Raw genomic sequence first — 25,536 nt, forward strand, 5'->3', positions numbered from 1 at the left:
TACAATGAAGCCCCCGCACCCCTACAGTGCCCCCAATCTCAAATCAATCCCAGCTCCCCCTCCCTGTATCCAGAGCCCAGAGGACAGGCCCCCCACCCCGCCAGCAGTCTGAAACCCCCCCACCTTGAAGGTCCCGGACTCAGGATGTGGTACGTCACCCACAATCACCACAATCTTCCAGTTTCGTTTCCGTGCAGCTCGTGGTTTCGTTCCTCTCCGGGGGAGGAGCAGCCTCCACTCACAGCAAATAAAAGGGCAGTGGATGGGACAGAGAGAAGACCCTGCAGGTTCCTGTCTGGAGACGGCCAGGTAAGAGGGGTGAGCAGTGAGCGGTGCCAAGGCAGCCAAGCCGCAGACGAGGCTGCCCCGTCGAGCTTGGCCGGCAGCCAGCAGCCTCCTATGGCAGGGCTGTAAACAAGTGCTGTCAACGCCCAGCCCGCTCGGGGCCCAGCCAGCGGGGAGACGGGGACTCCACAGGGCTCCAGAAACAGGGCTGAGGGCCCAAACCCCAGGCAGCCCCTTCCCAGACCCAGACCCACGAAGGGTTGCCTTTGGGGGTAGGAATAAAAACTGCCATAGACCCGGGGAGCCGGCAAACTCCGCCCCACCCCTCGCACTGGCCCCCACGGCTTCCCAAGCCCATCCCTCTGTCCCCTTAATGAGGTGTCCAGCCACCAGGGCCCGGGCGTCCTGCCAACGCTCCCCTAAACCACCTTCAGCCACAGCCTCTGGAGGGGCAGCGTGGAGCCAGGATCCAGCCCCAGCAGAGATTCAATCCTGAAGGTCCCAAATCCCAGCTGGGGGCACAGAGATGAGGGTGGCAAAGCCCCCGTATCCTCCCCTGCCCCGGGGTCCTCCTCCACCTTACTAGGGGCTCCCCGAATTAAGGGGTGCTCTGCAACCCCAGAGCCCAGAGCAACTGTGGGGAACTCCCCACCTCTTAATCTGTTGCCCAGGTCACCGCTGGACCTTTGGGGCATGGTGAGGGTGATCCCAATAGCCTTAGGGGCAGTAGGGGCATGGGGGGAGTGCTATGGGCGGAGAAGCAGAAACTTGTCCAATGGGGGGGGGGCGGTGTGGCAGGGAACTGGAGCCCCAATTGGGGATTCAGACTGATGTGGGGGCTTCAGCACCTTTTGCTGGCAAAAGAAGACATGGAGACAGGGAGATACGGGTCTTAGTGCAGACAGGGGCACCTCCAGGGGTCTCAGTGCAGACAGGGGCACCCCCAGGGGTCTCAGTGCAGAAAGGGGCACCCCCAGGGGTCTTAATGAAGACAGGGGAACCTCCAGGAGTCTCAGTGAAGACAGGTGCACCTCCAAGGGTCTTAATGCAGAAGGGGCACCCCCAGGGGTCTCAATGCAGACAGAGGCACCTCCAGGGGTCTCAGTGCAGACAGGGGCACCCCCAGGGGTCTCAGTGCAGAAAGGGGCACCCCCAGGGGTCTTAATGAAGACAGGGGCACCTCCAGGAGTCTCAGTGAAGACAGGGGCACCTCCAAGGGTCTTAATGCAGAAGGGGCACCCCCAGGGGTCTCAATGCAGACAGAGGCACCTCCAGGGGTCTCAGTGCAGACAGGGGCACCTCCAGGGGCCTCAGTGTAGATAGGGAGCACCTCCAAGGGCCTCAGTGCAGACAGGAGCACCTCCTGGGATCTCAATGCAGACAGGGATCCCCTGCAGGGGTGTCGGTGCAGTCAGGGAGCACCTCTAGAGGCCTCAGTGCACAGGGAACACCTCCAGGGGCCTTGGTGCAGAAAGTGAGCACCTCCAAGGGCCTCAGTTCGGACAAGGAACACCTCCAGGGCCTCAGTGCAGACAGGGAGCACCTCCAGGGGTCTCAATACAAGACTGAGGGTGCTGGCCCAGCCCAGGAGGGGCTCCCCTCCCCACACACACAGAGCAACTGGCCCTAGTTACAGGAACTGTCTTCTGCAGAGCAACTGGCCCTAGTTACGGGAACTGTCTTCTGCCAGCAGGTGTGTCTGCATGGGTGCTTTGAGGTCCAGGCCCCCACTGCAGACTTTGGGGTGTGAGTCCCTCACGGCGGTTTCTGGGGTTCGAGCACAGAGGAAGACTGGTGACAGGGGGCTTCAGTGGCTGCAGTGGCTGACCTCACCACCCCCCACCCGTCATTAGCTCAGACCTCCAGCCTCTCCAGGCTCCGACCCCCTGAGCACCTGCTCCTCTGCTCCCTCCGTGAGTGCCCCCTGACATGCTGCCTGGCCCTGATGGAATCAGGACTGGGGGGAACACAGCAAGGGAGGCCCAGAGTGGGGATGCAGGGTCCACCCTGAATGGAGCCTCCTGTCATGCAGCCTTCAGGTGCAGCCCTTTCTCCTGACCCCAACTACCGAGCAGGATGAATTTCTCCCAGCACCAGGCTGGCCAGGGACAAGCCGCAAGCCGGCAGTCAAGGAGCCGGAGTCAAGGGAGCTCCCAGAAGACCCAGGTGAGTGGAACGAAGACCTGGGGGGAGGGGTACTCCCAAACTTGGAGGCGGCCCTGCGCCCCTCCCCAGGGTCGCCATGCCTCTCCTCGGCGGGTGTCTGTGGTCTCTCTGTGTGGGGTCTCTTTCCTGGGCGGTCCCAGTCCCTGCTGTCCCTTCCCACAGCCTGTCCTGTGGGTCCAGCACCCCTCCACGTTTGTCCATCGGTCTCACTGGCCACCCTCATCCCAGGCCCCCAAGCCCCACCCAGCACGCCAAGCCTGTGGCACTGGCACACCTGCCCTGGCCTCTCACGGACGCCTCCTCCCATCCCTCACGGCTCCTGCGGTCAGTGCCCTGCTCCGTGTCCCCACAAACTGACTCTCAGCATGACCCTCCACTCCCTCCACCTGCTTGCAAAGGGCAGGCGGGGCCTCTGCTCAGCTGACCTGTCCACCATCCCTAGCATCTGCCTGGGCAGGGGCAGCTGGGAGGGGCCCATCTGTGCCTCTTGTCTTCTTGGGGTGCATACCCCAGAGTGAAAACCCTGGGTCCTGTGGGAGTCCCACATTGTGTGTGTGCATGTGTGTGTCCGTGTGTGTCCATATGTGTGTGTCCATGTGTGTCAGTGTGTGTATCCATGTGTGTCCATATGTGTGTGTCACGTGTGAGTGTTCGTATGTGTGTTCGTATGTGTGTCTGTGTGTGTCCATATGTGTGTGTCTGTGTGTGTCCGTGTGTGTATCCATGTGTGTCCATATGTGTGTGTCACGTGTGTTCATATGTGTGTTCGTATGTGTGTTCGTGTGTGTCCATATGTGTGTGTCTGTGTGTGTCCGTGTGTGTATCCATGTGTGTCCATATGTGTGTGTCACGTGTGTTCGTATGTGTGTTCGTGTGTGTGTCTGTTGTGTCTGTTGTGTCTGTGTGTGTCCGTGTGTGTGTCCAGGTGTGTGTCTGTGTTCGTGTGTGTCCGTGTGTATGTGTCGGTGTGTTGTGTGTCCATGTGTGTGAGAACTCCTGGTGCAGGGACCTTCCCACTCCTGGGAGCCCTGGTGACCTTGTAAGTAGAAGGAAAACCACAGCAGAATGGCCATGGGGCCTTTAGGAACCAGCTGTGCACAATCTTGGCCTTGCCAGCCATGCCCAGCCCTCAGGCCAGGCCCTTTCCCGGGCTACACCCATCCCTCAGGGCACACCCCGCCCTGTGGCCACGCCCAGTCCTCGGGCCAGGCCCTCCCCCCCAGCTACACTTCCCTTGGGTCATGCCCAGCCCATCTGGAGCCCAGCTCTCTGGCCACGCCCATGCCCTGTGGCCACGCCCAGCTCTCCCCCCCCCAGCTCCCTGCGGCGCCCCGGCCACGCCCATGCCCCTGCTCCTCCTCCCCTCCTCCCCTCCACTCCCACTCTCCGGGGCTGCGCGGCTGCAGCCCCCAGCTCTCCAGGCTGAGAGCCTGAGGGCGGAGGCTGAGCCGGCTCCTGCTGCCCACAGGCGCCCAAGAACTTGTACAGCCAGTATGAGGAGAAGGTGCGCCCGTGCATCGACCTCATCGACTCCCTGCGGGCACTGGGCGTGGAGCAGGACATGGCCCTACCCGCAATCGCTGTCATCGGGGACCAGAGTTCTGGAAAGAGCTCCGTTCTGGAGGCCCTGTCGGGGGTGGCCCTCCCCAGGGGCAGCGGTGAGCACAGGAGACACGTGGACAATCAGGGAGGGGGCAGCCAGAAGCACGGTCAGGGTCCTGGACAGCCGCGAACAGGGCTGGGCGCCCCCCACCAGCCCCCCACGTTTGTAGCCCTCTGGCCAGAGCATCAGATCTGGGAGCCTCCCGCTTCTCTCTGGCGGGCTGTGAGCAAGTCTTAGGGGGACTCAGCAGTAGTCCAGCGGGCGAGAGGCCTGGCTTCCAGCCTGGGACCATGGCAGAGCACAAAGCAGAGCCCTAAGGCAGTTGTCAGCACCCAGGGATTGCACCCCGGGACCCCATCGGCTGGTCCTGCCCTCCTTCACTCACTGCCTTCTCGTAGACCCCCAACCCCCAAGACTGGGAGCCCCCCAGACCTCCGAGGTTCCCCTGAGCTTTCCCAGCCCGGTCCCAAGGGAGTCTGGGCTGAACCTCGTCTCTGCGTGTACCCCCTAGAATGCCCCTGATCTCCCCAAGAGCAGGACACATACAAGTCACCATCCTTGAGCCCCCACTCCTCTGTCCAGACCCCTGGGCTGAGGGTGGGGGCAGGAGAGAGCCAGGAGAAGGCAGGGTCTGGCAGGAAGCTGAGGCACGGGCTCTACCACCCAGGAATCGTGACCCGGTGCCCACTGGTGCTGAAGCTGAGGAAACTGACAGGGGGCTCGTGGAGCGGGAAGGTGACCTACCGGAACACCCAGCTGAAGCTGGAGCACCCCTCCCAGGTGGAGAAGGAGATATGCAGAGGTGCGCCCCTCCCCCAGCTCCGCGACAGGGGGGATGATCCGGGAGAAACGCTCCAGTGTAGAAGGGAAGGCATGGGGACGAGAATGGAGAGGAGACCAACAGGCTGGTGTAGATGGGATAAACACGCAGGTGTAGACAGGACAGTGATGGAGATGGACAAACAGTCTGTGTAGACGGGGATAGACAGGCTGATGGAGAAGCGGGTAAAGAGACCACAGGCTGGGGGCTGGAGCAATAGCACAGAGGGTAGGGCGTTTGCCTTGCACGCAGCTAAACTGAGTTCGATTCCCTGCATCCCATATGGTCCCCTGAGCACTGCCAGGAGTGATTCCTGAGTGCAGAACCAGGAATAACCCCTGTGCATTGCCGGGTGTGACCCCCCCCCCAAAAAAAAGAGGCCACAGGCTGACGGAGAGCTGCGCCAGTGAGGTGGCCATGAGGCTGCTGCAGGCTGTGGCCAGGCTCCCCGAGCCCAGGTGCTGGGAAGACTCGGATGCCCAGAGTGGGGGCTCACTGGCACTGCTCCCCACTTGCCCCCAGCCCAGGACCTCATAGCTGGGAGAGGCGTGGGCATCAGCCACGAGCTCATCAGCGTGGACATCAGCTCCCCCGAGGTGCCCGACCTGACGCTCATTGACCTCCCAGGCATCACGCGGGTCCCTGTGGGGGACCAGCCCCAAGACATTGGCCTGAAGGTGAGTGTGCAGAGCTGGGAGGGACCCCAGGCTCCCAGGCATGGCCCTCCCTGTGTGTGTGGGTGACGGGCGTGGCGGCCCCTGTGTGCCCTGTGACCCCAGGTCAAGACTCTCATCCAGAAGTACATCCAGAGGCAGCAGACCATCAACCTGGTGGTGGTCCCCTGCAACGTGGACATTGCCACCACCGAGGCCCTGAGCATGGCCCGGGAGGTGGACCCCGAGGGAGACAGGACCATCGGTGAGAGGGGGTGCTAGGGCTGCTGACATCGCGAGGAGGGCGTGGCCTCGCCCGCAGTCCGGGAGTGGCAGCAAGGGTCCCCAGGGCCCCCCTCTTCCTCTCGCTTGTCTGCAGTCACAGCATGTGGGGGTCCATCGCTGCCCAGCCCAGGCCACTCTCCCACACTCCCGCTCAGGGGGCCCACGCAGAGCTTGACTCCTCTAGAAAGGAAGGGCCCCTTCCTGCTCCTCCCGACCCCCTGGCCCCCCCACAGTGCCCCCCCCCCCGCCACCAGCTCAGGACATGCTGATGCCTGCCCCTGCCCTGCTCCCCTCATACCCAGGCCTTGCCCTTGGAGAGAAACCTGCTCACAAAGCACGTGGCCTGGCTCTTGACCCGGGCAGGGAGTGTCCTTTGTCCTTTCTCATCGCCCTCGGGATCCTCAGAGCCAGTCACGGCATCCCGCTTTGGCGAGGGCCGGCAGGACTCAGCCCTGAAACCGTGGGTTCTGGAGAGTGGTAGGAAAGGTTTGCGGACACAGCTCCGAAGCTGACGAAGGCAGAGTGTGCGGTGCAGGTCAGGGAGGAGACCAGGCCCTCCCCGGTGTCCAGGCCTCTCCTTTTTCCCATATACGTCCTGTCCCTCGATGCCCAGGCTAGTGTACAATGTCCTCAGTCTGTCCTTGGCCATCTTTTCGCTTCCAGTGTACAGAACTCCAGGCTCTTCCCTGCTCCCCTGTCTGTCCAGTGTAAAAGCTGCTGACCTGGGCGCTGCACCTGAGCCCTGTCCCCTGTCCCCTGGCTGGGGCTGGGGCCCTGGAACCTGACACTGGGCCTCTGTGGGACTTGATCCTCTAGTCCCTGGCCAGGGCACTGTGTTGTGGGGGAGAGCCCTGCTGTCCTGCTGTCTGTCTGGGCGTCTGTGAGGGCGTGGGGAGAAGCCTGGCCGGGGGCTCCCTTCCCTCTGCCGCTTCCCACCCCAGCCGCCCCATTTCCCATTTTGACTGGAGACCTTCCCAGTGGGGGAGGTTTAAAGTCCCGAATGAACTAGCTCCCCGTGTCCCGGGAAGGCCTTTCTGGACACCACTCCCCGTCCACCCGTCCATGTGGCAAAAGTGCAGGGCCAAGGCCGTGCTGTGCTCACACAAACCTTTCAGAGAGAAGAAACGGAGCTTCTGGTTATAGGACATGTCAGAGAGAGAGAAAGAGTCTCTGTTTTACTTTTTTTTTTTTTTTTGTGGTAGGGGGAGGTCACACCCAGCAATGCTCAGGGGTTCCTCCTGGCTCTGCACTCAGGAATTACTCCTGGAGGTGCTCAGGGGACCATATGGGATGCCGGGAATCGAACCCAGGTCGGCTGTGTGCAAGGCAAACACCCTACCTGCTGTGCTATCACTCTGGCCCCGGAGAGAGTCTCTGACTCTGGGGAGAGGCTGTCATGGGCAGGCTGGAGCATGACCAACCCCAGGAGAAAGGGGGCTGTGAGCTGTGCACGGCAGAGACCTGAGCCAGGGGCCAGCCAGGCATAATGCAGAGGAGAGTGGAACGACGCAGAGCCCAGGAGGCTGGGATGGGGAGGGAGGGGTGGGCGCGTGCAGGTCCTGCTGTGTGTTTCGGGGCCCTGAGCTTCCTGGCCTGCAGGAATCCTCACCAAGCCCGACCTCGTGGACAAGGGCACAGAGAGCAGCATCCTGAGGGTGGCACAGAATTACACCTACCGCCTCAAGAAGGGATACCTGATGGTGCGCTGCCGCGGCCAGCAGGACATCGCCAACCAGCTCAGCCTGGCTGAGGCCACCGAGAAGGAGACCAAGTTCTTCCAGGACCACCCGTACTTCAGGTCAGCCTGTGAGGCCCGCAGTCAGCTGGAACCCTAAGCCTGGACTGCCTGTCTGTGTCTTTTTTTTTTTTTTGAGTGCCCATGAGATACACAGTTACAAAGTTGTTGGATTAAGTTTCAGTCATACAGTGTCGCAACACGGGTCCCTCCACCAGTGCACATTTCCCAACACCAATGTCCCCAGGTTCCCTCCCGCCACACCCCTCTACAGTAGACGTTTTTTTTCTCTCTCTTTTCCCTCCCTCCCTCTTTCCCTCCCTCCCTCTTTCCCTCTATCCCTCCCTCTCTCTCTCTGAGTCTGTCTCTTACTCACTCTCTCCCTCTCTCTCTTTGTCTGTCTGTCTCTCTCCATCTCTCTCTCTCCTTTTGGGCATTAAGATCTGCAATGCAGTCACTGACAGGTTACCATGGATATCTCCCTACCGCTTCTCAGCCCTCAGTTCCTGTCCAGAGTGGTCGTTTCCGACTCTTGCTGCCATAGTGACCCTTCCTCTGTCCCCCAGTTGAATATAAAAAGGTAAAGGCCCTCCCGTTGATCGTCGATTTGCTCGAGCGGGCCCAGTAACGTCTCCATTGGAGACTTTGTTGTTACTGTGTCTGGCATATCCAATACTCTCGGTAGCTTGCCGGGCTCTCCGAGAGGGGCGGAGGAATCGAACTCGGGTCGGCCATGTTGGCCGCTTGTAAGGCAAACGCCCTACCCGCTGTGCTATCGCTCCAGCCCAGTTGAATATATTGGCCTTCTTTTTTTTTTTCTTTTTGGGTCACACCCGGCGATGCACAGTGGTTACTCCAGGCTCTGCACTCAGGAATTACTCCTGGCGGTGCTCAGGGGACCATATGGATGCTGGGAATCGAACCAGGTTGGCTGCATGCAAGGCAAACGCTCTCCCATTGTGCTATCACTCCAGCCCCAATATACTGACCTTCTAAAACCTTTCTTCTTTTTTTTTTCTTTTTGGGTCACACCCGGCAATGCACAGCGGTTACTCCTGGCTCATGCACTGAGGAATTATCCCGGGTGGTGCCCGGGGGGCCATATGGGATGCTGGGAATCGAACTCAGGTCGGCCGCGTGCAAGGCAAACGCCCTACCCGCTGTGCTATCACTCCAGCCCTAAAACCTTTCTTCTTGAGCTCTGAGGTCAGTGCTCAGGGCCCTAGAAGGTAACAGAAGATTTTAATTTGCCTGCTTCTCTGAGTCCGTTTTTATTTCCTTTGCTGTCATATCGATGATCTCATATACGATCTCATATACTTGGAACTTGTGGTTCCAAGTCTTGCATTTACACCTTTAATCACTTTTTGCAGCTGATCTTGTGTCTCAGTTTCATTCTTTCCCTGTGAATACCCACCCGTGTGTTTTGAAGATTCCCTTTCCCTGCTGTGTATTTGACATTCAATCCAGGATCAGTTGAACCAACATACCTGGGTCTGCTCCATAGATCTCTGACTGCATCCTTATGCTAACGACACACTGTTTCAATGATCGTCACTTTGTGCTATGTTTTGGATCCAAGATGCGTGCTGCCTCCATCACTGTCTCTCTTTCTCAAGATTAGTTTGGCTATTTAGGCTTGAATATTTGAGATTACAAGTAAACCACCAGTTGGGGCAGTGCCTCTGAATCACTACAAAGTTAGGTGGGCTTTGTCCTCCTGGAGACGACAGGTGACAACACCAGGAGTAAGCTTGTTGGGGTTATGAGGAGAGAAAGTGGGTATAGCTCACCAGCGCATGCCCGCTGGGCAGAGGCTTGCTCAGCAATCAGCAGCGTTCTCACGCGCCGGCCTCCGTGTTAACCCCCAGCGCTGAGCCCAGCCCATGCCACAAAGCCCCGTCATGCTCAGGGTGCCCAGAGAACATCCGGACTCACTCCTGTGTACATCTACTTTCAGGATACTCCTGGACGAGGGCAAGGCCACCGTGTCGTGCCTGGCAGAGAGACTCACTTCTGAGCTCATCCTGCACATCAATGTGAGTCCTGAGCTACTGCGATTTCTCGCCGCCCACGCCACCATGGGGGCTGTCCCAAGTTAGCAGGCACCCCACAGAACAGCCCAAAAAAGCAGTGGGCCAGGCACTCCCTGCCGTAACAGGTGAGGGGTTCAGGGATCACTGGGAAGCAGCAGCCATGGCTACGGTGGTTCCACTCTGGGCAAAGAGCTGAACCCCGCCCGGGAGGTGTGTGAAAGGCCAAAAGGAGTATATGCAGGCACACACCCAGAAACTCATGTAGCCCCCACCCCCGCCACAGCCCTCCAGGGGTGGACCCTGAGCATCACCAGTATGGCCCCCAAACCAAAACAGCAGCAACAGGTGGGGTCTGGGGGGGGGCATGGAGGGACTCACTGCAGCCCCAGGATAGCACCCTCTGGGGTCCCGCTGGGTCCCTGCATCCCCCGCTTTGTCGGAGGGTGAGGGTTGCCTGCGCTCCGCCAGGGCATCGCTGGCCAAGAGGGCCCATTCTGCTAAGGGGACTCAAGTGTCCCCTCTGCATGCGAAGCACCAAGTGAAATGGGGGCTGAAACCGTGCTCCCTGCCCCTCCTCCCGTGCCCAGGCTGTGGATGCCAGTCAGGGCTGCTGCAGCCCGAGGGCAGCCCACACCTCCCCATGCTGGCCTCCTCCTTTATGTCTGTTTGTTTTTGTTTGGGACTCCCACCCCCACCCCTGGAATGTTCACAGCGTAGTCCTGGCGGTGCTGAGGGACCTTATGGGATGGTGGGGATCCAAGCTGGGTCCTTCCAAGGGCAATTGCCCTCCCCACTGTGCTGTTGCCCTGTGTATCTCTTATCCCTGCAGTGCTGTAGGAATCCCGGCTCCTCAGAGTGGACCTCCCCTATGGAACCTCGCCCTCCCTCTGCCAGCCGGCTCCACCCACTGCCTCTTCCTTGTTTTCTGTCCAGAAAATGCTCCCGTTCTTGGATGAGCAGATTCAGGAGAACTACCAGAGGGCGACCGAGGAGCTCTGCCTTTACGGGGCCAACATCCCCAGCAGCGACGCCGACATGCTGCTCTTCCTCATCGAGGTGGGCCCCGAGACAGGCTCTGGACCCCGGCCCAGTGGGCATCTGCAGAGACAGGCCCCCGCACCCCCCCCCCACAGCACATCCTACATCCCAGCTCCCTGCTAAGGGACCCTGTCCCAAACCTCAGCCCAGCCTGCAAGCTTGATCTCGTTTTCAGAAAATCAGGGCGTTTAACCGGCACATCGAGAGACTGGTGGAAGGGGAGGAGGTTCCGTCCGAGAAGGAGGCTCGGCTGTGCAATCGCATCCGGGAGAACTTCAATAACTGGGGCATGGTCATCCTCCTCAACACGGACAAAGGTCAGGAAAGCAGGACCTGAGCGCCCATGCCCCACATCACTGACCAGCTCGCCCGGCCCCGCCCGCTCCCACCCCAGCCAGAGTTCTGCCTACTCTGCGTGAGTGGGTGTCTCCTTTGAGGTGTGCAGGGGACCCCCATGCTCCACTGGGAATTTGGGCCCACCAAGCCCAGGTTCTTTGCGTGGACCTGGGTGCAGCATGGCAAGGTTTCCTCAGTGTGGGTGGCTGGGCTTCTCCAATGGGTCTGGGAGTCTCCAGAGCTGCCCCGGGCTTCCTGGGAGGGCAGGTAGGAGCCACTTGCTAGTCCTGGGCCCCCAACGCTGCACCATTGCCGGCACCCATGTCTTTGTTTGAGGCTGTACGGTTCCACCCACTCCATTCCCACTTCCTGCCAGCCCTGCCACAGCCCTGAACTGGTACATGGCCTGTCTGCTCTGCCTGGCTGGGTCCTCAGTTCCCTTCTGCTCAGAGCAGATGCCAGTAGCATATGTGCAGGTGTGTGGACGCATGTGCACAGCTGTGTGATGTGCATGTAGGTGTGTGCACTGTGTGGGTCTATACATGTGTGCCCACAGGTGCATTGGGAAAGTGTACATGTGGTCGTGTGCTGTGTGGGTAGCTGTGTACCTGCACATGTGTGTATATGAGAATGGGAATGCACGGGTGTGAGCCATGTAGGTATATACGTGTGTACATGTGTGATCATACATGTACTAAGAGGTATGCTCACACACATTTGCTTGTATGAGCATGTGCATGGTCATAGGTACATGCACGTGTGCCTGTGTATGTTGGGAGGGTTTCTCCTCTGTAGACTAGACATTTAGTTGTGACATCTATAAACGTAAAGGTAAAGGGCTGGAGCGATAGCACAGCGGTAGGGAGTTCGCCTTACAAGCGGCCAACATGACCGACCCGAGTTTGCTTCCTCTGCCCTTCTCGGAGAGCCCGGCAAGCTACCGAGAGTATTCGATATCCCAAACACAGTAACAACAAAGTCTCCAATGGAGACGTTACTGGGCTCGCTCAAGCAAATCGACGATCAACGGGAGGGCCTATACCTTTACCTTTACCTTATCTATAAACGTGTATAAAAAGGTTTAATTCTGGGGGCTGGAGAGATAGCACAGTGGGGAGGGCATTTTCCTTGCACGCGGCTGACCCGAGTTCTATTCCCAGCATCCCATATGATCCCCTGAGCACTGCCAGGAGTAACTCCTGAGTGCAGAGCCAGGAGTAACCTCTGTGCATCGCTAGGTGTGACCCAAAAAGAAAAAAAAAAACAATTAATTCTGGTTCCAGGAGAGAGAGGCTGGGGTAAGGCACTAGGGCTGGAATGTGGCCAACGTTGGTTTGACCCCTGACCCTGTATGTGCCCCCCCTGAGCTCCACCAGGAGTGTTCCGTGAGCAAGGAGCCAGGTGTAAGTCCTGCGCATCACTGGGTCGGACCCCAAAAGAGAATGTTTAACTTTTTGTTCTCATTGAACTAAATCAGAATTTTTCCTAGTAATTAGATTTTTTTTCTCTCAAGGTGATACCTCCCAGTTGAAACATAAATTCATAGAGTAAGACTTTTATTTCTTGAAAGTCAGTATTTACTCAAGCTGACTTCCAACCATGAACTTTTTTCTTGGCCACTGTGGGTAGACACGGTGCTGGACATGGCCATCAGCAGACTATGGCTGTCAGCAGGCTGTCAGCGTGCTGTGGCCATCAGCAGGCTGTGGCCATCAGCGAGCTATGGCCATCAGTAGACTGCATTTGTTTTCTGTCACAGTTAAGAACATCATGCATGAGGAAATCTCCAAATATGAAAATAAGTATCGCGGCAAAGAGCTCATAGGATTTGTCAACTACAAGACATTCGAGATCATCGTGCAGCAATATATTGAGCACCTGCTCCACCCCGCCCTGGAAACGCTGCAGAAGGTTACGGGTGAGAATCTCCTCTGTGTGTGTGTGTGTCTGTGTTAGTGTGAATGTGTGTGAATGTGTGGGTGTATGTGTGTGTGTCTGTTACTATGAATATCTGTGTGTGATTGTGTGTCTGTGTTAGTGTGAAAGTGTGTGAGTGTGTGATTGTGTGTCTGTGTTAGTGTGAATGTGTGTGAGTGTGTGTGGTTGTGTGTCTGTGATAGTGTGAAAGTGTGTGAGTGTGTGTGATTGTGTGTCTGTGTTAGTGTGAATGTGTGTGTGATTGTGTGTCTGTGTTAGTGTGAATGTGTGTGAGTGTGTGTGGTTGTGTGTCTGTGTTAGTGTGAATGTGTGTGTGATTGTGTGTCTGTGTTAGTGTGAATGTGTGTGAGTGTGTGTGGTTGTGTGTTTGTGTTAGTGTGAATGTTTGAGTGTGTGTGTCTGTTAGTGTGAATGTGTATATGTGTGTCTATTAGTGTGAATGTGTGTGTTTGTATGAATGTGTATGAGTGTGTGCGTGTGTTTGTGTGTGTGTATCTGTGAGTGTGTGTGTCTGAGTGTGTGAGTGTGTGTGTTTGTGTGAGTGTGTGTGAGTGTTTGTATGAGTGTGTGTGTAGGGGGAACCCATCCCTTTTTCCTTGAGGTTTTTCTAGAAAAGGTTCAACAAGCGGTCATCATACAATTAGGAGCAGAAGACCAAATTGGGCTCAGAGTGACAGCACAGCAGGGGAGCCTTCCGCTTTACACAGGGCAGACCCGGCACCCCATAGGGTCCCCTGAGCCCCACCAGGAGTGCTCCCTGGAGCTGCCCTATCGAGCTGTCCCCTTTCCTGGAGGTTAAGGTGTCGGCGTGTTATGCTTCTGCTGAAGTCACTGCCACATGACAGAGGGACACGTTGGGAACAGCTGCAGCAGAAACGTGGCGAGTGGGCCCTGCAAGTGTCTTCCCCATCCCCCGGCTCCATCCAGGGGTGTCAGGGCGGGGAGAGGGATGGCCCCACAGAGCGCTGGCTGCGTGATCCTCCTCTCGGCCTGTGGCTGGGGATAGACCCAAGCGTGGGGCCCGTTTTTCCCGAGTCTCCGAGCCATTTGAGTCCTACTTGCATCTCACCCCTCTCTATCCTCTCCCTGATCAGAGATGATCCGTCAGACATTTGTGGACACAGCCAAAAGTCACTTTGGTGAATTTTTTAACCTGAATCAAATCGTCCAGGTAAGCGTCCGTCCTGCCCTCCCTGCGTTTGCCAGCCAGTCACCGGCCTCTGACTCACTGACCGGGTCTCACTGCGGTGAAGCTGAGTGCTGGTGCATCGAGTGTGTTCTGTAGTGACCCTCATTTGCTGGCCTCTGTCTCCGGGGTCATCTGCCCTGCCCAAGAACAGGCGGTCTGCCCTGATGCTCCTCTGGGATTTTCAGGGTTGGTGGCAACACCTGGAACACAGGACTGCTTCATGGCCGCTGGTGCTTTAAGCCCCCTTTTTCAGAACCCAGGACCTAACATGAGTCCCACACCAAAATGCTTGTGTTTGGCTTTAAAAGACAACTCTGTTCTGGGCACACAAGGGGGAAGGTGCTTGTCATGCATGTAGGCAATCCACGTTTGATCCCTGGCACCTCATATTGTCCCCCGAGTCCTGCAGGAGTGATCCCTGAGTGCAGAAGCAGGAGTCAGCCCTGAGCAGCGTTTGCAGATTCTCTTTTAAATCTCTTAAAGTGAAAGTGTGACTGCTAAATTAAAAATCATCAGAAACTGAGCCGTGGACTAAAAGTACTTTAGGCTGTCTCAAAAACAATCTTTTAAATTAAAATATATACAATAGATATAAAGGGCTGGAGTGATAGCACAGCGGTAGGGCGTTTGCCTTGCACGCAGTCAACATGGCTGACCCGAGTTCGATTCCTCCGCCCCTCTCGGAGAGCCCAGCAAGCTACCGAGAGTATCTCGCCCGCACGGCAGAGCCTGGCAAGCTCCCCGTGACGTAGTCGATATGCCAGACACAGTAACAACAAAGTCTCCGATGGAGACGTTACTGGGCCCGCTCGAGCAAATCGATGAACAACGGGAGGACAGTGACAGTGATAATTTTTTAAATAATAGAAATAGAAAATAAATATACTAAAAACTCTAAGATAAATAAAAATAAATTTTAAAATATGAATGAATATAAGATAGTATATATTTACGCCACATAATATTATATATGTGATTGTTTTGAACTACACCTAGTGGTGCCCAGGGGCTAGTCCTGACTCAGGCAGTGCTCTGGGGACTGTGTGTGATGCCAGGGATTGGGACCCAGGTTGGCAGAATGCAGGGCCTGCACTGTTTCTCTGATCCTCAAGAGGATCTTTAATTCAAACTGTCGGAAAGGCGTCTGCTCACCCCTGTGCGGGATGGTGACCCCATGCCTGCAGGGCTGTTCCCTGCACGCACCTGCCTCTGGCTGCTCAGATCTGGCTAGGCTCTCAGGGGATGAGGAGCATGATTCCGGGCCAGGGATGCCCATCAGCTCCATCTGAGGACAGGAGATTAAAAATCAGTGGTTTAAAGCAAGACTCTTCATTGTGCCCCAACCTGGCTGCCTCTCAGGCTGGGGTGGTGTCTCCCTCCCCGTTCCATGGGTGCAGAGAAGGAGCCATTTTCCTCTGGCATGACTCAACTGCTTCTTCGTCTTTGTTGCCAACCAAAGAAACACAGATGTCAGTTCTGACTCTTGCCAACTTCTCGCGGCAACTTCCCAGGGCGCTTCCTCCCCTCCTGGGGTAACTGGTCTGCCATGGGATTCCTGTCCCCCTACCCCCAGCCAACATTTTCCACCTCAAAGTGAAACACTGGAGAGCAGTTGGCTGAGAGGTGACGTCAGATCAGACTAGGAGGATGGGCTGATGGGACTGGGGCTGCTCCCTGATATGGCCCAGGAAGAAGAAGTTCTCCCCGTAGGCCACTTCCTGCCTGGAAGTACAAAGGCAGCTGCCGCATCCCATACTGGATGGGCAAACAGACAAGGCCCCAGGGAGGTTCTGAAAACCCCCTTCCCAGGGGTCCCGGTTGTATGTGGGAGACTCCCTCCCATTACAGAGCTCCCTCAACTGTAAAGACAACAGGGGGAAGGAAGCAAAGTGTCTCTCTTTCTTGTCTAACCAGAAGCTCATCGAAGACATAAAAGTAAAGCAAATGGAAATCGTGGATGATCAGATCCGACTCCAGTTCAAAATGGAGCGGCAGGTCTATTGCCAAGACCACATTTACGGCAGCATCCTTGGCAAAGTCCGGGAAGAAACGTTTAACCCAATGGGAAAGCTTCCAGTGATGCAATCAAAAGCCCCAAATAACTCTTCTACAGTCTCCTCTGTAAATGAGATTGGGCTACACCTGAATGCCTACTTCCTGGTGAGTGGGGCCTGCAGGACTGTGACTGACCCAGCCAGAGCAGGGCCGAGCCACACCTGTCCTCGCCCTTTCTGCACGTTGAACTATTCATGTGTTTCCCCGATACAGTTTTACACCAGTCCTAGAAAGGTACTTTTCATTTGTTTGCCCAGACCTGTTTTCAATGTGGCAGAGCCTGACCCCTTAGCAGGTACGATGCCAGCCTTCATATTAGATACTCCCGCGAGTCACACAGTACTCCTACCAGGGAACAGCCATTGAGAAACCCGCTGAGCTGATTGGTTAGGCTTCAGCTTTCCTCCATGCTCAACCCCCTCTCATCTCTCTAAGGGACTTCAGCTCATGGGTACCACCTAGCAGCATCAAATCCTCCTTTCTCTGGATGGTATCACCCAGTTTGCTCCGTGGATCCTGGCAGCGTATCCCTTAACTGACCCAAAAAGAGCAATGCGGTGCCTGCAGGGTCATGGGCAGGGCTGGTGTAAGACCCTGGACTGAGACATTTAGGCCAGAGCAGCAAATGTTTGTGAAAGGGAGCTGAACACAGTCCAGAGAGGGACATAGCGAAGGTGTCCAACGAGGGGCTCGCCGTCCAATACAGTTCGAGGGTGGTGGGGGAGGTCTCTTTGCTGTTGTTTTGGAGGAAGTATTTTCAGGAGCTTCAGGGGTCTGGGGTGTCACATTAGGGGTTTCCTTGGTGGCGTGTAACTAAATGGGCAACCTGTGGCTTTGTGCATAGGACAGACTTTCAGCTCATTAGTGAGGCTGAAGGGGCTCTGACTGGATTGGACCCAGGAGTGAGCTGGGGACCTGTCACATGGTCTGTGCCAGGCCAGGCATGTCAGCTGGCGGCTTGGTCCCCTCAAAGAAATGGCTCCTGGGCTACCACAGCATGCTGCAGAGCTTTGTTTGGGGGTTATACCTGGCAGTACCCAGGGCTTCCTGCTGGCACTGCACACTGGGATCACTCCTAGCGGGCTCAGCGGACCATATGGGTGCCAGGGATTGAACTAGGATCAGCTGTGTGCAAGGCCAGCGTCCTTCCTCCCGTGCCGTTGCTCCAGTGCCGGGGTCCTTTCTTAACCAGAGCTAGAAAGATGTAGGACCCAGTGGTCAGGCCCTCTAGGGGTGCCTGGGGGGCGGGGGAGAGTAGGGAACTTTAAAGCCTGTGCCCAGCTGCTTCCACAAGGAATCTGGGGATGATGGGGTACGGTGTCCTCTTGGGGAGGTGGAGTGGAAACAAAAGGTAGGGGAGGTGTTCCAGTGAAGGCAGGAGATGTTCAGAATGTCAGAGGGACTCAGGTGAGTTCTAGTGCTCCAGAGGTACTGGCTGATAAATCGAACTCAACTAGGTTGGGGGAGGACCTCAACTAGGATGGGGGAGGGGGGACCACCTGGACTTAGCACGCAGACCCCCATGCGTGCATCTGGGAACCCCACGCCGTGTTCCCTAGTTTACCCTGTTACATCTCTCCTCCAGGAAGCCAGCCAGCGCCTGGCCAACCAGATTCCATTGATCATCCGGTTCTTTATGCTCCAAGAGTACGGGGAGTGTCTGCAGAAGTCCATGATGCAGATCCTGCAGGACAAACAGAGCTATTCCTGGCTGCTGCAGGAGCAGAACGAGACCATGCTCAAGAGGAAATTCCTCAAGGACAAGATTTCCCGGCTGGACCAGGCGCGCCAAGCGCTCTGTAAATTCTACCATGCATAAAGTGGGTGGGGGGCCAGGGTGGTAGGGAACCCTGAAGAATGAGACTTGTGTGTGTGTGTGTGTTGTGTGTGTGAGGAGGGGTTCTTCTGTGTGTCACTGTCTGGGGAGGCACTACCAGAAAGGCATCTGCCTTAGCCCTGGCACTAAGCTCCTCATGGTACTGCCTGAACCCACACCCTGAGGAGTGGGTCTCCAGTCACTGGGCCCCGGGACCCCCATTTCCCTGCTCCTGGTGCCTGTACCAACACCCCACTGGACGTCAGTCACTGTCAGGCTCCAACAGGCATGGGGGCCCATGAGGAATGACATCCCAGTACAGGAAGGAGTTAGGGGTCCCCTGGCTGGCCGCTCAGACGGCGAGATCCACTTTCTGGCTGTTGTTTGCCGACTGTGCTGAGTTGCCGTGATGAGGTGAAGTCCTGCAGAGGCAGTGCTGAGGGTTTACTCCTAGCAGGACTTGGGCGACCTGTGCAGTGCTGGGATTGAACCAGGGTGCTGGGCCCCTCTGGGTCCCTGGTCTCACTCCCTGCTGTCCTCTCGGCTGGAAGACTGTCGTATTCTGTTTTTATAGCTTCACCCTGAATTGCACTGACCTCTCGGGAGTTCCAGGACAGTTCAGGGAAACCGTTTCTGCAACTCCCCCAAACTCCAAGCAGGGGTTCACAAATGCCAGAGTCACCCCCTCCCTTCAAAGGCAGCTTGATTGTGGCTTAGCCCTGGCCCCTCACTTGGAAGCCTTTGCTCAGCCAGCGCCCCGTGCAGTTAGCGCCCCATGGAGTTCAGTCAGCCATCACACCTGGTATCCGAGCAGAATCCAGAGGCTGTTTCTCTGCATGCGGAGGTCTAATCTTTGCAGCACCATTTGGTGGGAAAGGTCATCCTTGCCCTGCAGGTCAACACGGCACTGCCCAAAATCATGGGAGTGTGGAGGGAAAGTTGGTTTCTGGTGCTGTGTGCTGGGTCACTGGCCCATCCACCCACCTGTGCGACACAGTCACAGAACCAGAAAAGTGTGCGTCCTTCCTTTTCTTTTTTTTTTCCTTTTCACCCATTTATCCAGTTTTATTTTTGGAGGGAGTTAGGTGAGTCCCTTGAGGTTCCATGAGAATTTGGGGGTGGGTGTTTCCCTCCCTGACAAACCTGCCCCCTTGGATTGCGGTAGGAAGGGCCTCACTCTGAGGAGGACTTCACTATTTCACTTGGCAATAGTGAACCATCTCGTTCATGACCGTGGGGTCCCCTCCTATTTAATCATGATTTTTAGACATATCTTTAAGCAATGTTTTATTGTCTCAATAATGCAAATCTTCCCCTTCCTTGGTTAATTGCTGAGAATTTTGTTCTTTTTAATGCTATTGTAAATGGAACTATTTTTCTTAATTTTCCTTTTAGGTTGTTTACAGAACTGTAACTGATTTTTAGGAATTTATTTTGTATCTTGCAACTTTGTTGAACTTATGATCCTAACGATTTTGCAAAAGCAGTCTTTGCAACTGTTACCCATTGAGTCATTGCTTCCTTCCCAACCTGAATACCTTTTCCTTTTCTTGCCTAAGTGCTTAGACCAGCACTTCCAGTTTATGCTGAACAGAAGCGAGAAACTAGGTTCCCTTGTCTAGTTTTACCTGTTACTTGTTTACCGGGAAAACCAGATACCCCAATCTTAAAGGATTCTTGTGATACCAAAGCTAATGATGTTGGGAAGAAAAGTGTCCAGCGAAACATTGCTCTCTGTTTAGAAGCCATTTACTTTTTCATCCCCTCATGTCTGAGTGGACTCGAATGTGCAAATGATAGAACCAAAGGGAACCCACTGCTCCACGGTGCGCTTTCCCTTCTTCGTTGTGTCTTCAGATTCTGGACTCTATTGTGAGAACCGAGCCTGAGAAAAATCTAAACCTGATATTGGGTGTTTGTTCCATAAACTGTATATTCAAAGCACATCACTGTCACTGTCACTGTCCTCCTGTTGTTCATCAATTTGCTCGAGTGGGCCCAGTAACATTGTGAGACTTGTTACTGTGTTTGGCATATTGAATATGTCACGGGTAGCTTGCCAGGCTTATTCAAAGCACATTCAATAAACATTTTCTTTATTATCCCCTGGATTCTGCACATACAAATACCTAAATGCATCACCGCATCTCACAGTGCAGCTCGGGCTGCCCCAGCATGAGTGGAGGGTCTGTGGGGGATGCCTCATGCCGAGATGTGTGTCAGCTGGGCTATAGGGAACAAAAGGATGATCTTGCAATAGAACTTCTGCTCTGACAGTTTTATGGGGATTTTTTTGGGGGGGGGTTGTTTGTTTGCTGGGCACACCCAGCACTGTGCAGGGTTTATTCTTGGCTCTGTACTCAGAAATCTCTGCTAGCAGTGTTCAGGATCATATGGGACGCTAGGAATCAAACCCAGATGGGTCATGTGCCTGGAAAGTACCCACCCTAGCCACTGTTCTGTCACTTTGGCCCCTGCTCTTACAGTTTTAAGGTCCAGACATGAAATCAAACTATGGAAAAGGCTGGTTCCTTCCAGCACGCTGGAGAGAGACCTAGTCCAGCCCCAAGACCCTGTCCAGGCTGGCCTTCAGGTTCTTGGGGTACCCAGATTTTCAGCCCCTGCTCCAGTCATATCTTCTGTGCCCACAGCCCAATTCTGTGCCCCCTCTAGAAAAACAGCTCCCTCTTCTCTCTCTGCCATAGACCCATCCTGAGCTCCTGAGACACTTCATCTAGAATGGTCTCATCTCAAGATCCCATATGACTTCTGCCAATTCCCTTCTTCCCCAGGCTCACTAGCCAGGTTCTGTGCATGAGGACACATGGGGTCTGCCCTTTGGAGACTCAATCTGGCCTGACCCCAAGCTTAGCAGGTTAGAGCAAGGCTCTGGGTCGACGGCCCCATGCTTTTGTCAGAAGAAGCTAAGTGCAGCCAGCCAGTGAACATATTCTTTGGGTCCTGGGAGCTGAATGCAACCTCATCCATGCCTTGGAATGTCCAGCAAACCACCTGGCCAACAGGGGAGGGAAGAAATTGGGGAACTACAAGGGTGTTTCTGAGGGTCTAATTGGGACTGGCTCCAAACTGTTCCTCTGAATTCCGTGGGCAACTCAGGCCTGTGCCCACGCCTACCTGCTCTGCTGGGAAACAGGGTCCAATTAAGTCATTGATGGAGAGGAAACCTGGTTTGGATCTGCCTCACGGCTTTGAACCAGAAGCATGTCTCGAGGGCGAGCAAACTCTCATTCTGGAGTGTCTGGTCACCTGATAGCCCCGTCCCCTCCCACAGTGTGTGTCATTCCCAGAACCCCTCCCCTCCCACAGTTCAGCCCCCCATCTGATCCCAGGGGACTTAGAAGCCCCAAATGCCAGCCCCCTCCCGTTACCCCCAGAAATACGGGAGCCAGCGAGTATGGCTTTTTCTCCTGCTCATCTGTCCACTGTGACTTTGAGCAGCTGGAATTGGTGGGGGACAGAACCCTCCACAACTGTCAGCATCTAGAACCCGTCCCAGGTGGGGCTCCCCGGGGATCCACAGAACACGCTGCCCGACCAGCCTGGTGCTTCCGTGGGAGGAAGTTGGTCTCCTTTTCTTTACTTCTGGGGTGGGGGTAGGGGGTGGGGAGAAGTCCCCTCCCCTCGCCTGGACACTCAGACACTTTGGCTTACGTGGCCCAAAGCAGGTTCTTTAGCAGCCAGGACAGACTGCAGCTAACATTGACTCAGCTAGGTCTCCGTTTCTGTTTCCCTGGAGCAGTACTTGCAGTTGCTGGTAAACTCACAATTGCATAATTTGCCAAGATAAAGAATTGGGCAATTGGGTCTGGCCAGTCATGAAGGGTCACTGTCCCCTCCTTAGAAACTTTGCTAACCATTGTCTAATTGCTGACCACTGTTGTCATAGGGCCGATGCGAAAAACAGACCAGTATATAAACTGCTCTTAACTCAGAACCCTATGTAAACTGCTTGTGATTTGGAATCGAGGTCCTTGTCAAGACTCCACTGCGTTGGATGAGACTCGGACCCTAGCTCGGGCTAGTGCTGGCTCGGGCTAGTAATAAAGTTCCTTTGCTTTTGCATTATCGTGTATGCACTGGGTCTCTCCGCAATTGGGAATCTCAAACTTGGGCACAACAAGGTGTGTTGTAGGAGCAATGGCTGAGGGGTGCTGGGCGCTGACCCCACAGAGAGGCTGAACAAAGGCCCCACGCACAGCCCTGCCCCCCACATCCCCGCACACCCACATGCACAGCCCTCCCACCCATGCACATGCCCCCACCAGAGCATCCCTGCACCCTGCGTGCTGAGACTCTGAGCCGCAGGGTTCCTATGATCCCCAGAGAACGAGAACGCAGTCACTGCAAGGGTGCTGTGCTGGGGTCTTCCCGTGTGCCATAAGGAGGCTGGCATGCATCAGGGAGGGGGGGACGCAGTTCCCTGGTGCAGTCAGCAGGTGGGTGGGTTCCCCAGCTCAGGGAGGTTCTGGGAAGGCCAGGCAGGTCCCCACAAAGTGCTGGTCTCCTGGAAAAGCAAAGGGTCCCTGCCCTGCCCATGTCCAGGAAGAGTCCAGGGCCACCACCTCAGTGTCCCAGACTCCCAGCATCTCCCTTGCAGCTAGGGCTGTGATGGGTGGGCAGAACAAAAGGAAGCCAGTGTCCGGGCCCCAGGCCCCACCAGCACCCAGGGTAGACTCAGGATCTTGAACTTTCCCACTACACCTGCACTCACACCCCCTCCGGCCCCTGAAGCCCCTTAAGAGGCAGGCAGCTTCTCCAGGCTCCACATCACCAAATATAAAAGCGAAAATTAACTAGGGAAGTGCTGCATTGACTGGGGAGGTGCTGCATTAACTGAGGAGGTGCTGCATTATCTGGGGAGGTGCTGCATTAACTGGGGAGGCACTGCATTAACTGGGGAGGCACTGCATTAACTGGGGAGGCACTGCATTAACTGGGGGAACACTGCATTAACTGGGGAGGCGCTGCATTAACTGGGGTGGCTCTTCATTAACTGGGGGTGCTGTATTAACTGGGGAGGCGCTGCATTAACTGAGGAGACACTGCATTAACTGGGGTGGTTCTTCATTAACTGGGGAGGCTCTGCATTTACTGGGGAGACACTGCAGTAACTGGGGTGGCTCTTCATTAACTGGGGGTGCTGCATTAACTGGGGAGGTGTTGCATTAACTGGTGAGACACTGCATTAACTGGGGTGGTTCTTCATTAACTGGGGAGGCGCTGCATTTACTGGGGAGAAACTGCATTAACTGAGGTGGCTCTTCATTAACTGGGGGGTTGCTGTATTAACTGGGGAGATGCTGCGTTATCTGGGGGGTGCTGCATTAACTGGGGTGGCGCTGCATTAACTGGGGAGACACTGCATTACCTGGGGAGGTGCTGCATTAACTGGGTAGACACTGCATTACCTGGGGAGGTGCTGCATTAACTGGGTAGACACTGCATTAACTGGGGGGTGCTGCATTAACTGAGGAGATACTGCATTAACTGGGGGGGGGGGGGGTGCTGCATTTCTAACCAAAGCTGCTGGTCCACGTGTCTACTGTGACAATCACGGTGTCCACAAAAGGGGCAGTTCAGGGACTAAGGAAGTAGGAGGGGAAGGCACTTCCCCACAACCTACCCCCAGAGGCATCTACCAGAACTTTCCAGGCCACACTTTGCTGCCGCTGCAGACCCGGATCCGGTGGGAATCCTAGCAGCCGGGTCTTCCCCTCCACCCTCTCCAGGGTCGCCGCCCCAGCTCCCAGAACCTTCTCCCCTCCTCCCCCTTCCCGGAACCCCTCTTACTGGTCGGACACCGCCCCACTCCTCCTTCCCCACCCTCCCGTTCTCCGGGACCCGCCCCTCCAACCTCCTCCCAGCCCCGCCCCTTGACCACGGCCACTCCCTCCGGAACCCGCTGCACATCTTAGCCTCCCCCCCTCCCATGCCCCCGCAGACCTTTCATTTCTGAGAAGGAATCTGGCGAAAGGAAACAGAAACTGTCGCCCAAAGTGGCCTGCAGGTGCCAACGGTGATTGGCCACCCCGCACCCACCCTCCGCCCTCTGTCCCTCGGATCCTTCTAGAAACCGGAGGGGGGGGGTGAGGGTCCAGCTCCAGTGGGCCAGCTGTGGGTGGGGGGGCACAGAAAGCAGAAACGCTCAGGCAGAAAGCCTACATCGGGGGTGCGCAGAGCAGAGTCTGGGGGGCCCCACCCCAACAAGTGGAAGATAAAGGACCCCTGAGCCCTAGGGAACTGGTGCAGTGAGGAGGGCTCCACCCCGAGCCGCGCCCCCACCTGCAGAGGGGCTGGGGGACACCTGGTCAGGGGCAAGGGTGGGCCCTGCACACAGCTCAGGTGGGGCGGGTAGTGCCAGGCTGGGCGCCCCAGGGTCCCTAGGCCGGGCTCTCCCCTCACTGTCCACTCGGGGCAGTGGACAGACATCTTCTCTTAGGAACTCCAGGCTGGCAGCCTGCAGGGGTCCGAGGGATGACCGCGAGCTCTCAGGGGCTGGGTCACACCTGCGGTGACCCCTGAGTGCAGGGCCAGGAGGGACCTGAGCACAGCTGGCTGTGGCCCCACAGTAGAAAACAAACAAGCATTCGTGGGTGCTGGCCCAACTTGGTGGACCCCCTGCAGCGGGCACTGGAGGGGAGTGGGAACCAGGCGCATCTCCCCCAACCCCCGCGAGGTCGCCCTAAGTAACAAGGAGAGAATGTCTCCTGTGCAGGGGGACAGCACTGCTGCCCACGGGAGACAGGAGCCCATCCCTCAAGTGTGCTGTCCTCTCCTGCTGGCCCCTTAAGTCCTGCTGGCATCCTGAGCTTGGGCTGAGCCGCTCCTGGTCCCAGTGCATATGGAGAGCACAGATGTGGCCACCGGATCTGGGGGGGCGCAACAAGGGGGCTCTGGGTTGGCAGACAAGAGGGGTGCGTGGCCCCCAGAGCCCCGGAAGGTGTTATCTCTGAGCAAGAGGTCTTGGGGGGCCTTCAACAGACCCTGGAAGAGGCTGGGGGGCAGCGGTGCAGGGATGGGGTCCCAGCTCCTTCCACCTCTATTTATTTGCACCTTCATATTACAGGGGTGGCCCTTCTGCGGGTAATGAAGACCCCTAATTCAGCTTGGTGGCTTCCAGGCTCTTCCCCAGAACTGGGAGCTGAGGAGTTTGGACCTTTGGGGTGGAGGAGGGGACCCTTTCCTCATCGCTGGAGTCTGGTGGGCGACTGCGGTCCAGGATTCCAGCAGACACAGGGAAGCCCAGAGAGGGCGTGAGCCCACCAGGCAGACACGTGTCCCCATTCCCAGAGCTCCCCTGCTCTGGGCATTCCCCCCTAGTCTCAACCTCCCCTCCCCCCATTTCTATGCTGAAGAAAGGCCGCCTCAGCCCAGGGAGGTCTTGGAGCCCACCTGGGACCCGCGGGGGAAGGAAGGGAAAGGCGGGGCCGCACGGGGAGGGTCAGAGAGGGCTGCCCATCCGCGTCCCAGGGCGGGGCAGCTGCTCTGCTGACCAGAGCTCTGGGAGCCAGCCGCCTTGGAGGCGCGGTTAGCGCCTTGGCTTTCCACTTTCTGTTTGAG

General features: G+C 56.4%; 1 protein-coding gene across 2 annotated transcripts; it reads left to right on the plus strand.

The window, feature by feature from the left end:
• The first annotated feature begins 222 nt into the window (after positions 1-222).
• On the plus strand, positions 223-20,066 carry MX2 (MX dynamin like GTPase 2). Of its 2 annotated transcripts, XM_056119568.1 has the most exons (15): positions 275-309; positions 1,979-2,198; positions 2,318-2,451; positions 3,920-4,109; positions 4,722-4,856; positions 5,397-5,551; positions 5,654-5,792; positions 7,412-7,610; positions 9,508-9,586; positions 10,517-10,639; positions 10,797-10,938; positions 12,717-12,875; positions 13,990-14,066; positions 15,999-16,244; positions 17,725-20,066. In XM_056119568.1, exons 3-15 carry the CDS (start codon positions 2,362-2,364, stop codon positions 17,956-17,958), a joined length of 1,968 nt encoding a protein of 655 aa, XP_055975543.1. In that variant the 5' UTR covers positions 275-309; positions 1,979-2,198; positions 2,318-2,361; the 3' UTR covers positions 17,959-20,066. The 2 variants fall into 2 exon arrangements, with proteins under 2 accessions (XP_055975542.1, XP_055975543.1); XM_056119567.1 differs by lacking the exon at positions 1,979-2,198 and having other exon boundaries at positions 223-309.
• Positions 20,067-25,536: the final 5,470 nt, after the last annotated feature.

This window comes from Sorex fumeus, unplaced genomic scaffold, assembly GCF_029834395.1.
Source record: "Sorex fumeus unplaced genomic scaffold, SorFum_2.1 ptg000041l, whole genome shotgun sequence".
Lineage (NCBI taxonomy): Eukaryota > Metazoa > Chordata > Mammalia > Eulipotyphla > Soricidae > Sorex > Sorex fumeus.